This window comes from Mesocricetus auratus, unplaced genomic scaffold, assembly GCF_017639785.1.
Source record: "Mesocricetus auratus isolate SY011 unplaced genomic scaffold, BCM_Maur_2.0 Super-Scaffold_100020, whole genome shotgun sequence".
Classification (NCBI taxonomy): Eukaryota; Metazoa; Chordata; class Mammalia; order Rodentia; family Cricetidae; genus Mesocricetus; species Mesocricetus auratus.
In genome coordinates, this window is record NW_024429201.1 from 20,889,741 (window position 1) to 20,906,771 (window position 17,031).

At 42.2% G+C, this 17,031-nt stretch overlaps 1 protein-coding gene across 6 annotated transcripts in view; it reads left to right on the plus strand.

Annotated features, from left to right (window-relative positions):
* Positions 1-17,031, plus strand: part of Arhgef28 (Rho guanine nucleotide exchange factor 28) — a 282,273-nt gene that overhangs the window by 219,576 nt on the left and 45,666 nt on the right. For all 6 annotated transcript variants that reach the window (XM_040729095.1, XM_040729097.1, XM_040729100.1 and 3 more), the window contains 7 exons: positions 1,167-1,289; positions 2,592-2,709; positions 5,006-5,260; positions 6,845-6,921; positions 14,060-14,238; positions 15,162-15,253; positions 16,390-16,572. In XM_040729095.1, coding sequence (XP_040585029.1) covers positions 1,167-1,289; positions 2,592-2,709; positions 5,006-5,260; positions 6,845-6,921; positions 14,060-14,238; positions 15,162-15,253; positions 16,390-16,572 — 1,027 coding nt within the window. The remainder of the gene's footprint in view (positions 1-1,166; positions 1,290-2,591; positions 2,710-5,005; positions 5,261-6,844; positions 6,922-14,059; positions 14,239-15,161; positions 15,254-16,389; positions 16,573-17,031) is intronic.

Sequence of the window (17,031 nt, forward strand, 5' to 3'; positions counted from 1 at the left end):
GGAGCTGTGCAGTAGTCTGGAAAATTTAACACTGGAGTCTTCCTATTGTACTGAGAATTTTTTAGATGTCTGAAGAATAATCGTATGCATATTTATAAAAAGCTGGCTGTGATTTTGATAAGATTTGGGCTAAACTTCTATTATCTATTTGGGAAAAATTGACACCTTCATTATTTTGATTCTTCCATTTTATGAACTTGGTAAAGCTCTCTAATTACAAAACTTTTTAAAGATTGTATGCATGTGGGTGTTTTGCCTGCATGTACATCTGTGAACTACTTTCACACATGGTGCCAGCAGAGGTCAGAAGAGGAGGACATCCAATCCCCAGGAACAGGAGTTACAGAAAGTTGAAGTCCATGTGTGTGCTGGAAAGCAAACCTCTGACTTCTACAAAAGCAGCAAGTGCTCTAAACTGCTAAGCTGTCTCTAGCCCTAATCATTTAGATTTTTGAAGTATCCATATGGTGTAGTTTTCAATATACAAGTGTTTTGCTAGACTTTATTTTAACCATTGTGGTTTAAGGATCATCTTTTCAGGCAAATTATCATCAACATTGATAAAACTGAGCAAAAGAGAAAAGGCTTCAAAGGTGATGGGATGCATTTCAAGTACTCTGCTGGGGAGGCTTTCTGTTGCAGTGACCTTCCTTGTGGACACCATCTTGTAGAGCTATCATGGTCTTTAAAAAAACATAGCTAAATTATGCAGCCAACCCTCCCAGCACTGCCCCATGTCTCTGAAGTTTATGAAGATCTCCCTGCAGGTCAGGCTGGTGCAAACATTCGGTCCACACCTTTCCTTCTCCCCTCAGTTTATACATTAGCATTTTGGTGGTTGTACCTTGTCTTCTCTGTGATCTTGTGCTGTCAGGCATGTAATGTAAAAAGCAGTGTTACTACCAGTTTTAATAATCAAGCTGCATAAAAATGGAGCAAACATTAAAGCATTGGATGTTTTTCATTTGGCTGTTTGATTATCTCAGTAAATATGATCCTGTTATGTTGGCCCTTACTGCATCGTTTCCTTTTATTTTAATTTAAGAAATGCCTGGGGGAAGGGGAGCGATTGTATTTGGGAAATCCATGATGTTTAGAAATACACATGTTCTTTTCTCCATGCACATAATGGGTGCATTTACATACCATTATGGCAATGTGCTCAGTTTTCAGAAGAAAATGCAAGTAAAATGAAGAAGATCTATGGAGAATTCTGCAGCCATCACAAAGAAGCCATGAGCCTCTTTAAAGAGCTCCAGCAGAACAAAAAGTTTCAGAATTTTATTAAGGCAAGTGTTGTTCAGCTTAATCATAGAGTGGGAGGCCACTGCGGGGTAATAGTTCATGTCTGTGTCTTAATGAACTAAACACATTTCATAGCTCAGTTCTGTTTCTCAGGGGAGGGAGAAGGAAGTGATGGGTTTGTGGCAAAGATGGAAAATCTAGAGGGCCGTAAAATATTTCTCCCAAACCATTTCATTTGCTATCTTGTATCTGTAATATCATATTCCCCAAGCCTCTGAGCATACTGGCCGTGTTCTGGGAAGTGGTTCATATCCGGATAAGTTGTCTATCAGAAAAATCAAAGCAAAAGCAAATAGAGAATCTATTAATCCATGGATTTACTTCAGAGTGAAGTAATTTGAACCAAATCCGTGACATCATATAATTTCATCTACATCTTTCTGAACACTTGTATCTCAATAACATTAACACACTCAAATTATCAGTCATTTTCTGATATCTTCAATTTTCACTGTTCATCTCTTGAAACCAATGCACCGCTAAGCCAGGACCTGGTAAAGGTTCATTGTTGCATATGGCAGTTATCTTCTTTCTCTTTTCTTTTTTGTTTGTTTTTTGTTTGTTTTTGCTTTTCAAGACAGGGCTTTTCTGTATAGCATTGGCTGTCCTTGAACTAGCTCTACAGACCAGCTGACCTCGAACTCACAGACACCTGTCTGCCTCTGCCTCCTAGGATTAAAGGTGTATGTCACCACTGCCTCGCCTGTGGTGAAGGCTCTTAAGCCTTCTTTACCTTCAGTTCTCTTCCTTCCTTCTTTCCCTGCCTTTCACATTTATTTATAGAAGAAATTTGCCCTAGCTTCTGTGTTCTATGTTTTTTATATGTCATTTTATGAGTTCTACCAGATTGTCCTCTGATTTTCTTTTCACATACATGTGCAGTGGGACTTAAAGAATACCTTGAAATGTCCAGGGAAAGTATTGCTCTGTAAGAAGGGACTTTAAGTGCCACAGTGTGTAATAGCAAAGATGGAGGAAGACATGTTAGAAAAACAAATAGTGAACACGAACACACTCAGATTTCCATTATTGTCAAAAAATCTTTGCTACTGCTGAACCCTGAGAGTTTGCTCATTTGGGGATAAAAGTGCATTGATATAAGTCAAAACTTATCCATTCTTTGGAGTATGGGGGTTAACAACATAAGTACAAAATGCAATGACAATGTGTACATTTTAATTAATGGTGACAATGAAATATGGACAAATCATATAGTTGTAGATACTGAGTTATTAAATTCTCAAGTAAAATAATTGGTGTATATAAAAATGTATGTATTTTTCAAGATCCGAAATAGCAACCTTTTGGCTCGCCGCCGAGGAATCCCAGAGTGCATCTTGCTTGTCACCCAGCGCATCACAAAATACCCTGTCTTGGTGGAGAGGATTCTGCAGTACACAAAGGGTGAGAGATGACTTCTGGGACAACTTTTGTCTCTCTTGTTAGTTTTCATCATGACTGAGGGGTTCCAAGAATCCTTGAATGCTGTGGCCTTCCCAATGCTTTTATCGTGAGGAGCTTTTAAAGCCTTTGAATTGGAATTCAGGTTGAGAAATTGGGTTTGTTTTAATTACATTTATTTTGTGTGTGGGGGGTGACATACACCATGGCATGATGGTCAGAGGAGAATGTGCAAAAGTTGGGTCTTCTACCACTTTCATGGTTGTTTATGGTTTGATGCACAAAAGAATATAAAGATAGTTTATGGAGAAAAAGCAACATAGGTTTTTTTCTCAGCAAAAGAAGAAAAACAAATTTAAGACTTTTGAGTTTGCATTATGTGAATTCTCTTAACTTTCTACAATACCCCAGGGACAAAACTCTGTCTGATGGAGCCAGTCAGCTCACCTTATGCCAGAGTTCACCCCATGCCAAGTTCTCTGTAGGTCTGTTCCACTTACAGTGAAGCTGTAGCTCTGAGTTCCGGCTGTAGGCAGAGTCAGTGTGGTGGCACCCAGATGCCTCCTCCTCCTGGCAGGTGTTGCCAAGGATCACTCCTGGAGCCTCTGGCCATTGGTTTTTGTGACTGTTATGGTCATGCTCCTCAACTTCACAGGGGTGTGTGTTTCCATGCAGACTGGGAGTCAGTAGGAGTGAGTGGAACCCAAGGAGGGCATTTGTAAAGGCTCTTAAGGAGGCTGGTGCCGTTCATTTTTGAGTTGCAAGGCATTAGGGGACAGTGGTTTGTCAGTCTTTGCACCTTCTCCTGGAATTACTCAGGGTTGTCTGGTAATGCAACCTCACTTTTCTTTCCATGGCTTTCTTAGTTTGGAAATAGTTTCTTTAGAAGTAAATCTCTTTTCTGGATGGGAGAGAGGAGGCGTGAGGTGTGTTCTTTGGAAGGTAGTGAAAAAGACTCCTCCTTGGAGAGATTGACATCGAATGTGATCTACGGATGTTCTGACAACGTGTGCATGCGTCTGTGTGTGCACTTAGAACCTGGGGTGTGTCGACCTTTGGAGGACTGTTTCCACTCTTCCTGGCTGCTCTTTCTACACGAGTGTCCCTCTTTTGGACTCTCGGCCAGTTTTCTTTTTTCCCCTCTCCCTCTTCCTCCCCTGCTTTCAGCTCTTCAGGTCCAGGCACCTGAGCAAATATCAACTAGCTGATCTTTATCATCAAACACAGAAAAGAGCTCAATTCCCTTTCACCTGCAGTTTCCTGAAGCCACTCCAGGAGCCCCTCCTGAGGCCTTCCTTAAGGCATCTGGAGGCTAGAGGTGTGGCCAGTCGTTTAAAGAGCAACTGGAACTGAGGACCTGCTGTTCCTGTGTGCTTGAGCCTGGCTGGCTTCCTGGAGGCACAGTGCCCAAGGCTCTCCAAATGCGTTCATTTCTTTCATAATAATAAAAAAATGGGCCAAAACCACTTTAATTCGAATATGAAAATCCCCAATTTTATGCTAATGTAACCCAGAAGGCAAATGAGTCTGGGGACATTTAAATTGTCCTGTGGCTCAATTTCAGAGGACTTGAGTTTGGTCCCACAGCTGGGTTCAGTCCTTAAAACCATAGTATGGGATTTACTTGCTTTCCTGTATCTAGGAAGGGAAGAGTTCCCAGGTCAATCCATAGTCCTGGCTTATATCACATTTGATCCATTTTGTTGCTGTGACAAAATACCTGATGAGAAGCACCTTCAGGAAGGAAGAGTTAATTTTGTCTCACAGTCTGTCATGGTGCTGAAGGCATGGCAGTAGGGGTGTGAGGTGGCTAGTCACACTGCATCTGCCGACGAAAATTGAGACAGGTGAATGTTGGCTCTCGATTTGCTTCACCCCTTTTGTTCGGTCTGGGTCCCCTGGCTATGCAGTGATGTTGTCTGCTTTGAAGGTGGGACTCTCTTAAGTGAGCCTCTCTTGGAACTCTTCACAGAAATGCCCAACAGCATCTTCCTAAGTAATTCTAAATCCAGTCACATAGACAATGAAGGTAAACTATGGCACAGCTACAGAGAGGCAGACTTATCCCTGGAAACCAGACATCTTCCTGTCAGCTAATGTACATCTACTAATGCAAATCTTTTATAGCAAATATAGTATTGCTTCTCTGTGGTGGTGCAGAGAGATATTTTAATATTTGAATTCAATCCAGCATCTTTCTTATGGGGGTCTTTGTTATATTTTAAAAAAAACCTTGAGAAAATAACCTCTCTTAGTATTCTGGGTTATTATAATTTTCTTTCTTTGTTCCTTCATGCAGAAAGGACTGAAGAACACAAAGACATATGCAAAGCTCTTGGCTTAATCAAAGACATGATCGCAGCTGTGGATCTAAAAGTCAATGAATATGAGAAGAACCAAAAATGGCTGGAGATCCTAAATAAAATTGAAAACAAAACATACACAAAGCTCAAAAATGGCCACGTGTTTAGAAAGCAGGCCCTGATGAGTAAAGAAAGGGCTCTCTTGCACGACGGGCTTGTTTACTGGAAAACCGCTACAGGCCGTTTCAAAGGTACCATGGCTCCATCCATCCAGTCTCTCCTCCTTTTGTTCGTATTACTCATTCGATAGACAACAGGCTTTCAAAAGAAAAATGGTTCTGACTTACAGGTACACCTATAGAAACCCTTGACTGTTGTAAGATGTGAAGTTCAGTGGGTAAATGTGACTGCATGATACACATGCTCAACTGGAGCTCGCTGTCCTGGGCAAAATCCTTCACATGTTCTTTCATGACTATGAAAGCCTGTGATGTGTGAAATCAAAGGAGTTGAGAGTTCTGGACATTGTTGGAGTAGAAATACTCTGCTAAATGAAGTGTGTTGAAAGCAAGAACAGACCACGCCTATACAGTGAGGGTCTGCTGTGTGCCAAGACAGCCAGCCTGGGGCTTTCAGACCATGGAGGGGAGACATGAGAAAACTAAATATTATCTTGGTTACTCAGTAATATGACACATCTACTTGTAGATTGGCCCGAGGGAAAGCTCTTTCTCAGTGGTTCAATTTGCTAACAGGCTTAAACTTGACTATGTTAGTCTGCCTAGGATTCAGAGCTGTTTATTGAGGTTCTCAAGGGTTACCTTGTAGCTAGTACCCTGCAGTCCTGTGCTTTCTTATGTCTCTGGGGCCTGAAAAACTGACTGACCCTCAGTCTCCTTCCGAGGATTCTGTTTTTATTGGTCAGGACCTGAAGGTAAGCTTAAAGACTTGCCTGTTGAGCTGCTTCTTCAGCCTCTAAGAACCTTGCATCTCCTTCATCTTAATTACATCCTTAGGCAAGGGGAAGAATAAGGGTTTATCCTATTATAGTCACTTGAAGGTCATCGCCCACCAGAGGGCGAGCAGGCTTTGATGGAAATTCAAAGCAAAGTACTTGCTGATGAACAGCTTGAAATGCTGTATTAGAAAACTACCAATTGCAATCCACTTGACGCTGTTTCTCTTTTCTCCCTGAATAGAATCATCTGTTTTGACTAGACAATGTATGGTTACTGGAAGGGGAATTCTACTTTCCAAGGGAAGTGGAGAAATAAGCTCTACTCAGCCTTCGGAGCAGGTTTCCTCCATCACTGGATGTGGAAGCTGTTCCCTTACATTTTTTAAATTAGAAACATTTCCCCTAAAGTCAAGGGCATGCTCTGTTCTCTTAGGACCTCCTTTTTCATGGTGTAGGGGAGGTGCATGAGACATAAGGTCTTGTTATGTAACTCAGGCTGGCCTCAGACTCATGAGCCTCCAGCCTCAGCCTCAGAAGTACTGGGATTGCAAGCATACATCATCTTACCATCTCAGAGCCTTCTTTTATATAGGACTTTTTTTCTTTCATTTTGGAAACTGTGCTCTTAAACATTTTCTAGAAAGTTAGTTCTTTCTGTAATCTTATAGTTTATCTATAGTGCCGCATACAAATATGTACACTTAAACAACTTCCTGTGTATTTTAACTATGATAGATATTAACTTTCATAGTGAACAAGTTTTTTAAATAAAAATTTCATAGAAAAGTCTTCCATTTTTGTTAAAATTAAAATAGCTAGTAAAGTCACCTAGGCTGTGGTCCCCTTCATTAATACTGTTGTGGTTTTGTCTTTGAAGATATCCTGGCTCTGCTTCTGACTGATGTGCTGCTCTTCCTACAAGAAAAAGACCAGAAATACATCTTTGCAGCTGTTGTAAGTAATATGACCATGTGATGCCTATTTTTTACTAGTTAGCTCTGTGTTGCCTGAAGTTCCTAATAAAATGAAAGGGTAGCTTAGCAAGAATATGCCCGTACTGTATTCCCACTGCTGTAACAGATTTCATAACTGGTTCAGCAGGCAGTTCAATCAATTGTGAAAATATTGGAATGTTTTAGTGTAGATAATGAATGTACACTGTCCTCAGGGCTTCAAGTACCTCCCTACTGTCTGGCTACCTAGGTCTTTCCTCTAGTCTCTGTCCTCATCCCTGTCCCCTCCTCTCATCTCTGGCAACTGAGGTATCAATGTTGGGTATGGGTCATTTCCAACATCTTGCTCTGGTTTTCCTGATGGTTGTTTCTTGTACGGTGCTACTTGCCAACCTCATCTATCACCTGCTGTGATAATGTCCCTTCTGCCAAACAAGAAGACTGGCTGATTTCTAGAGGAGAGTATTTTTTCATTTCTCATGGTACTGGGGATTGAACACAGGACCCTTTGCATGCTAGACTAATGTTCTACTACTGAGCTACAGTGTCAAGCTTAAAGAAGATCCCCATTCCTGCCATAGTGTATTCTAATGACTACAGTCATTTATGTATTCCTTCCCTTTGTGATATGTAGATAGCTCTCATTGTACCACATAAGAAAATTTTAGCATATTTTATACAGCATCTATTGTAGACGGAAGTTTCTGTCCTGACTGGTCTTGCAGCCATTTAATCCCAAATAAACACATGGAGGCTTCCATTAATTATAAACTGTTTGATCTACTGCTCAGGCTCTAGCTCTTACAATGTAAATTAACCCATAATTCTTATCTATGTTTAACCATGTGGCTCAGTAAGGCATTCTCATCTTGCTTCCTCTACATCTGTCTGGTTACTGATCCTCTTAATCTGGTAGCTATGCCTATACTTCCTGCCTGGCTACTGGTCAATCAGTGTTTTATTAAACCAATATGAGTGACAAATCTTTGACCTATACAAGAGGACTATCCAGCATCATTTCCCCCTTTTTTTCTTGTCAAAACAAGAACCCTGAATCTAATCTCCTTTGTTTAGCTTTTTTTCCTGACCATTATCCATACTAACTTGTACCCAACATGCTAAACAAAGGCAAACATCCATAATCCAGTTTTGGGGAATGTGGGTGTAGTTTTGTAGGCTACTTCCTGCTGATTGAGGGCACTGGTAATCTTATGGGGACCAAGAAAATTTAGGAATATGGTCAGGTGCTGACTGGAGTATTCTGTGCAGCTGGATCATTTCAGCCAGCAGCCTTGAAGCTGTTCTGGATGCAGAACTCAGAAGAAACTGTAACAGAGGTGCTCTGAATCATTGGATCATCTGAGCCATATGTTCCCATTGAAGGTTTTTCAGGAGATATTCCTCATTCAAACCTTATTTTTCTTAACCAAGAATGAATCTACAGCTTCTTATTTCATGTGGAAACAAAGGCAAAACCTCTTCTCCAAAGTAACATATCTTTTGACTTAAATTTTGAAGTCAAGACATTTTCACAATATATAGATTGGGTTAATCCAGCAGCATTTATAATCAAATGTCTGTTAGCAGCTGTTGCTCCCTCCTCAGCACTCAAACAATTCAAAGACAACACAATAACATACAGTATCCAGACTCTCTGTATTTTCCAACTTTGCATGACTTTTTTATATTACTCTATTTCTTTTTTTCTTTTTTGTTTTTTTGAGACAGGGTTTCTTTGGTGGCTGTCCTGGAACTCACTCTGTAGACCAGGCTGCCCTTGAAATCACAGAAGTCCGTCTCCCTCTGCCTCCAGAGTGCTGGAATTAGAGACATGTGCCACCATGCACAGTTATTCTATTTCTTTTTTAAGGGCTTTCTCTATCCTTTTTCTTTTCTCTCCCAAGCCTATGTTTATTTTTAAACACACTATAAAACATTTAGAGGTTTTTTTTCCCTCTGAATTTGTCTTTACTGTATATCTCTATCTTTTCCTGGTCACATGAGTCATTAATCTGCTAAACACCATTGTCCTGCCTCCACCCCATTCCTTGGCTTCCTGGGAATCTAGCTTCATGATGGAGGTACTGGCAGGGGCCATGTTTATTGCCACAACTCTTCAGAGTTTCTAAGTCTGTGCTACCACCAAGAAGCATGCCACCAACTGCTCATAAACACATTTAGGTGTTTGGTAGCAGGGCCTCTTGAAAGAGCCCTGTGGGTTTTGCTGCTAACACTAGCCTCTCTTAAAGGAGCTGCACCTCTGCTTACCTCTAGCAAATAGAACCCACCTGAGAAAATGCTGCTGCCTAGAAGCTGTGCTTGTTTCTGTTCTTTTGTGTTCAGAATCCCTTTTTAAGATTTTGTCAGGTTTTACATGGAAATTGGGTGCCACAATGTAATTAGAGCTCAAATTGGCCTATATAATTAAAAACCTGGAGTCAGATATAGAGGAAAATGCTGAGAGAGCAGAAAGAAGGAGTAAAACATATCCACCTTTACCACAAGGGAAGAGGGGGGTAGATTCACCATTTAACCCCTTGTTGGTGACACAGGGCCATCATGTTTTGCTAGAGAAAAGTTAAAGCCCAATGCTCATGGTGACAGTTTAATGGTGACACTTGGAAAGATAAGTGTTTAGTATACATACAAAGACAGGTTATTTGGGTCCGTTAGTGGGTATTACTCCACTTGGTTTTGGAAACTTTGAAGTTTTAATGAAGTTTCAGTTTTTCTTTCCAGAGAAAACAAACAAACAAACAAACAAAAATCATGTCTGGCCAGGGATATGACGTAAGGGGGAGAGGCTGGAACCTGCCTACCTGTGATCATCAGATTGGCCCCAGAGGCTTCCTCTGCCTCTCCTCAGCACCCTGAGGCTGGCTAAGGCAGAGGCTAGCTTGAAGCCTTAAGCAAGTCCCCACCCCTACCCTGACATATTTGCATTACAGAGATCATGAAACCTTTCCAATTTGTCTAGTAGCCTCCCTTTCCATGTCATTACCTAGGAAACTGAAAGAACACAGAGGAAAACCCAAGAAGATGGGATCATGGTATTTAATCTATGGGATGTTAGGGGCTAGACTGGAAAGAGAAATTTTCACATAATATCTCTATAGAAACAAAGATTTCCTTAGTTCCAAATACCTAAAAAGAAGTAAATCCTGTTTTTTGAGTGGTCTGATAAGCCTAATGACATGATCACTGATCAATAATTAGACACAAACTGCGCAGTGCTGGCACACATTTTTAATCCCAGCACTCAGGAGGCAGAGGCAAGTAGATCTCTTGTGAGTTCCATGTCAGCCTGATCTAGATAGTGGGTTTCAGGATATAGAGAGACCCTGTCTTGAAAACAAACAAGCAAACAAACAAACAGAATTAGACATAACACAAAGGCAAATCCTGTGTTTCCGAAAACAGCATAGCATATGGATTAGGATCTAGCCATGATATTCAACTTACAGCATGGTTTGGAGTATGACATGACTCCTTGGATTACGTGTGACACCTTTTGGAGGAGTAAGGGGGCTAGGAATGGAACCCACCAAATACCAGCTCGGTTGGGTTCTCTTTAGTAGACTTTTCTGGCCATAGAGAACAAAAGACTGCCATTAGCTCTTTCTAGAAGTATGACACACAACCTCCATAAAGGTGATATTGAGGAACTAAGGAGAAAGCATTCTCTTACCCTTTGAAAGTCATGTACCCCATTTTTAGGTCATATGCTTTATGCATTTATCTGTGTCATAGGTATCTTATAGCGATTATCTTGGGGAACTGATTCATTACCCCAGGACATACACATGTCTGCATTTCCTAGTTCCCACATGTAATGTTTCAGAAAGTTTTCCGTATACTAGGTCCCACGGGTGAGATTCTTCATTCCCTTTGTTCAGTGGAAAAACCTTTAATAGATGCTTATCTTGTATACATAGAAGACATGGGGAATTTGAAAACTACCAGAAGGATCTGAAAGTAATACGAGTAGAAAGTAGTGTCCTTACAGGAGTGTGTGCTTGTGTGTGTACATGTGTCCACGTACCTCAGAGACCAGAAAGGGCATCGAATCCACTGGAGCCTCCAGACATGGGTGCTGGGAACCAAACTCTGGGTCCTCTGAAGATTAATGCGCTTAACCTCTGAGTCATCTCTCCAGACCCAGCCTAATTAAAAAAGAAAAAGATCATTCATCTGGAAATGGGATTTGGAATAAAGTAGCTACATCTGCTTTCTGGAATTGCATCTAGGAAGACTCTCGAATATTAAAGAAGGCAATTTCAACATTAAAACAGACAACATGAACATGCCTATCTGTTAGGTCAAATTTAAAATATGAAGCAAGCTTAAGGTTTTTATGCTCCAGTGGGATCACTAGCTGATAGAACCAGCACCAGTGGAGATGGGGTAGCAGTTGGACTAGCAATAGACAGCCTCTCCTTTCCCCATTCCCCTTTATCAGAAGATTTCCATTCCAGATATCTATAGAGATTGGGCCAGAATGTAAATGAGTGAAGTCAACAGTGAGTATGATGAAGACAGTGGAAAGCAGTGGGTGTTGTAATTTCAAAAGCTTTGGGAGAGAGAACGATGCCATGTGACAGAGTTTAAGTGGAGGATTTCTTTTATTAAGGGAAAGGGATCATCAAAAGGGGGAAGAGGAGTGGGGAGACCTGCCTCTGGAGATAGGAGCAGTGGGAGAGAGGAAACAAGTGTCAGAAAGAAAGAGAGAGAGGGGTGGGCAGGGCACTTTTAAAAGGGAATGTAGCACAGGTGGTGCTCTTAGTGGCTGCAGCTGAGAGCGTATCCTGTCAGAACTCCAAGGGAAGACCAGTACATATGCCTAAATACTAAGAGTGGGGACTGTCCTCAAATAGTGAGTACATGTCCAGGGTCAAGGTGAGTCATGATTACTGAGATGTAGCCGGTGTTTATAAATTAAATGAGAATATGGTCCAGGGTAGTCAGTCTTCTGATTCTACCATGCATTCAAAACTCTAAAGTACTTCTAAAAGGTGGAGGCTCCCATTCATAAATGTTGCTAACTTTAAAAATGGTTTTAAAATGCTATGGTACAACATAATATCCCTGCAGACTGCATGAGCTTATATCATCATCAGCGTATATCATCTGTCCCCAAAGTTGATGTGTCTCCTTCATTTGGGGGATGTTGAATCTTGTTTTTCACTAATGTTTGTGTAGTTAATATGAATAACGACTAGCATGCCCTTGATGCCTTCTGGTAGGTAGGATTTAATTAATGCTCTTTTCTACTCTTTATTTATTCTTCACTTTTGAAAGATTTTTGGCACCACCTCCCTTTCTCTAACTAATCATATTCTTTCATGTCAAGCAACTGAAACTCACTTGCATTTTTACGTACAGAAAGAGGAAGCATAGATGTTTAATACTAAAAGGTTTCTTAATAATGCTTAGAGAACCTCTCTCATTACAGAGGGGATTCAAGATGTACTTTAAAAGTTATTTACCCTCCATTTCCGGAGGCCAAGTGTGGGACTGGGTAGACCAGTAGTCTGTTCCATCATGATCTATTTTTTCCCCACACTGCTCTGAAAAACATGAAAAGCACTCACTCCAAAGATCACTTGGCCAATAACTCCAGATGTGGCATAGCTATCAATACTGGGAAGGCAGGCAAGACAGCCCCAAGAAATCAGTAATGGAGAATATAGAATGGCAAACTCAGACAAACTCACTCAGTCCACAAGGAAGAAATAAAACTACGTTTTGCTGTTAGCTCTGTATACAGCAGTGGGAGCCACAGACCAAAGCAGATTCCATACTCCACACCCTCTCATCCTGCAGACATCCTTTTGGCCCTTCCTTTAACCATGGCTCTTGGGCCAGGCGTGGGGCTATTGAGGTCTCATCTGTGAGGCTCCAGGGCATGACATGGAGACACTGACAGACCACAGTAAATGCTGGCAGAAGTTATTTTATTATACCTTGGACACCAACTCTTGGACTTTCTTCCAATTTCCCTCACATGGAATCCTGTTAAATCCAGTCCTGCAGACATTGATTGTATGCCTCTTCTATGCAAGGCAATGGGTCTGGCATATGAAGATGAGTTAGGGCCAGTCCTGCTCACCCAGTGTTATCTAGTTGGTGAGGAGGAGCCACTTACAGGTAGAGCTGCAGCAGTTATGGAGCTGAGACGTGTAAGGCTGCAGCAGAAGGGGTTGGTGATGCCTAGGGACTCTCGGGTCATGTCTGCCCATTTCTACGTTGTATTTGATGAGCTATCCCCTTATTTCCTACGGTTCTGTTCCATCCCTGTCATGCAAATATTTCTAAATTCAATGGACTCTAGTTTTTCATCCTTCACAATCTTCTACCTTCTTCCTTGACCAGAGTAGTTTATCATATTTTTCTCCATCCTCTAATCTCTTTAAAAATGCACTTTTAAACTACCGATCTTTAAAAATATTTCATTTTTTTTGTTTTGGTTTTTTGAGTCAAGGTTTCTTGGTGTAGCTTTGGATCCTGTCCTAGAACTTGTTCTTTAGACCAGACTGGCCTCACACTCACAGAGATCCACCTGCCTCTGCCTCCCGAGTGCTGGAATTAAATGTGTGTGCCACCCCTGCCAGGCAAATGTTTACTTTAAAAAAATCTGTACTTCTTTATGTGGGTATGCATATGTGAATGCAGAGGCCAGAAAAAGCATCGTATCCCCTGCAACTGGATTGATGTGGGTGATGGGAACCAAACTCAGGTCCTCTACACAAAACAGTATTTGCTCTTAACCACTGAGCCATCTTTCCTGTCCCTAAACTGAGAGCCTTTAGGGCAGTTAATCCCCTAAGTCCTCATTCTGCATCTGCTTTGAGGTTTGAGCAAGAAATATCCCCCACAAGCTCACATGTTGAATATCATGTCTCAAGCTGATGGTGCCAAACACTGTCATAGCCATGGGAGAGTTAATGTGATATCCTTTTCCCTCTCCACCGGAGAACTTCTGATAATCTTCTGAAAGGATGGTGGGGGAGATGAAGGTTAGGATGGTGGGGGAGATGAAGGTTCCTGAGTCCTGTTGCTTTCTGCAGCTCCTGGGACCCATGTGACTCTTGGTTTTGAGCCACTGTGGTTTCAGCTGTGTGTCCTCTTCACTCTCGTAGGACCAGAAGCCTTCGGTTATCTCGCTTCAGAAGCTTATTGCCAGAGAGGTTGCTAACGAGGAGAGAGGCATGTTTCTGATCAGCGCATCATCTGCTGGCCCGGAGATGTATGAAATCCACACCAATTCCAAGGAGGAACGAAATAACTGGATGAGGCGGATCCAGCAGGCGGTGGAAAGGTAACCTTGCTGTTGTTCATCCTCGGGACGTCCCTTTCAGTCGGGGAACTCGTTCTAACCATGTCTTCCCTGCATGAAAACTTTGCCTCAGCCAGAATGGCCTGCTCCCTGACCTTTGTCCCCGCCTGGCGTAGCCTGTCACCTGCAGCTCTGTCCTCCGCACACCCCCCTGCATGCTGTGCCCTCCCACTCTGCCCGTGTGCCCTGCTGTGGCTCCTGCTCACCTGCTTCATGAAGACTTCAGCCCAGGTGTTCTCTGTTGCCCCTGACGTGCTGTAGTTGTTACATTTTACATGTAGGTTTTGCATGCTCCCTTAGATTGGAAGCTCCTTGAGAGCAGGGGCCCTGTCTTCCGCTTCTCTGTGTGCCTGAGGAACCAATCAAATAAATGGCTGGTGAATCTCAGTGTGCCCAGTTAACATATTGCTTGTTATTTGTGCAAAGACAGTTTTGATCAATGAGGGGGAGGGTGGACGTGATAATTATTATTGGTAAGTTGATTTAATTGGATGAGCTTGGTATTCTGTAAGCTGCTTCCGCCTCTACCACACCTACCCAATATGATGGCCTACTATCTGTTCCACAATTCCACTCTAGCTCTATCAAGAGGAGTTCCCTACTGATACACAACCCAAATTTTTGTTATCTTAGTTGCACTTGGTGACATAATGTCACTGTCGCTGCTGGTAGTGGGAGGTGGGTTGGAATATTTGAATCATCCTATAGAGCAGACTTTGAACCTATGTTGTAACATGTGTGTACTCAAGAGATCTGACCTCTCAAAAGGAGGGACAATGAATTATCTTCATGCTGAATTTTTTGCCCTTGTGGTTAGTTCTCTTGCCAAGTTCCCATGTTTTTCTAATAACTTTAGAGATCTTTGGAACTGGTTTCAGTGATGCCTTGACTGTTGTCTTTTAAAGTTGTCCAGAAGAAGAAGGAGGAAGGACAAGCGAGTCCGACGAAGAGAGGCGGAAAGCTGAAGCCAGAGTGGCCAAAATCCAGCAGTGTCAAGGTAAGACGTGTGCAGCTCTGGCTTCCCGGTCCTGTGTTCCTAAGTGGTGGGGAGAATCGTGATGTCGTGAGTAGTGGTGATGACCATTATTAACTGTGTGCAGCTGAGGTCCACACTGCCCACCCTCTGCCTTTTAAAATTGCCCATCCACACACAAGGTACAAGTGACTAAGACACTAATGCATATACACATTATGAAACAGTAATTGTGGGTCACGTGGTGCTGGTGAGCACTGAGGTTTCCACCATGTCAAGCTTCTGTGACTAGACAAGGAGTTCAACCGGCAGGACCATCGAGTACATTGTGACGTCAAGAAACATGTTTATCTCACTAATTCTCAACCCCAGGCCTTATGTTAGAGTCACTTGGGGGGGATCATTAAAAATTTGCTGTCTGAGCTGGGCACTGGTGATGCATGCCTTTAATCCCAGCACTTGGGAGGCAGAGGCAGGTGGATCTCTGTGAGTTCAAGGCCAGCCTGGTCTAAAGAGCGAGTTTCCAGGACAGGCTCCAAAATAATACAGAGAAACCCTGTCTCAAAAAACAAAAACAAACAAAATTTCTGTCTGCTCCTCAGACCAACTAAGGGACTCTCTGGATTTGATGCTAGTTAGCATCTCTAGGCTTTAAGACTTTGTAACACATTCAAGTCAGGGGGAAATTGATGCATGCAAATATAGTCATAGAACCTAGATGTTTAGAAGCAGAACAATAAACTAGTCTGGCCAAGACAGATACTGAAGACAGGGTTTCTCAGCCCTACACCGTTCACCCCTAGGAGCCTTCACTTGTTGATGAGAGGGCTGCTTCAATTCTCTTTGCTGAGCTGGGTATTCAGTTTTAACAGAAAGCTGTCCCCATAAACAAAGAATAGCTTTGCAAGGTTTTCTAGAATTTGGAGAAGGGGAAAGGTAGATTTATTCATCAAGTGCGGTGGATGATGGAAGAGATGTTAAGTCATTTACTTGTAGGAGGTCACAGTCACTAAGTGAAGGCATCAGAATTTGAATTTGGGTCTCTCCCACCCAAGGGAAGTGTTGGGTCTGACTGCTTGCTAAATCATGGTGTCTTTTCCCCTAACTTGATTTCTTAGCCATGCTCATGCTAATCTCTTATGATGAATACTATTCCACAGAGATACTCAGTAACCAAGACCAACAAATTTGCACATATTTGGAAGAAAAACTGCATATCTACGCTGAACTTGGGGAACTGAGTGGCTTCGAGGATGTTCACCTAGAACCCCACCTGCTCATCAAGCCTGACCCGGGAGAGCCTCCCCAGGCAGCCTCCCTGCTGGCAGCAGCCCTGAAAGAAGGCAAGTTGCTCTGGAAGTTATTTGGCTTGGCAGACTCAGAACATATTTACGGTGTGTCTACTCCGTGTCTCACATGGTGGTCTTGGTGCTAAGGGTGCAGCAGAATGAAACAGAATACTTATCCTCTTAGAACCTGTGGTCCAGAAATTTCAAAGTAGAAAGAAATATGTATGTCAGATTATAAATATGATGAAAAATAAAAGGAATGAAGGAAGTGGAGAACCACCAAGCTATAGAGAGGGAGTGAATCTTACCTTCATTGGATGTCCAGGACCATTGGTACTGGAAGCAGAATAAAGGAGGTGGAGAATTACAGAGCTATAGGGAGGGGGCCAATCTTACTTACATTGGGTGACCAGGAAGCAGAGTCATAGACAGATTGGGAGCATGTTTGGGAAATAAAGCGAAGGATGCTAACAGACACCCATCATACCCCTCTCACACAAGCCTTAATGGACC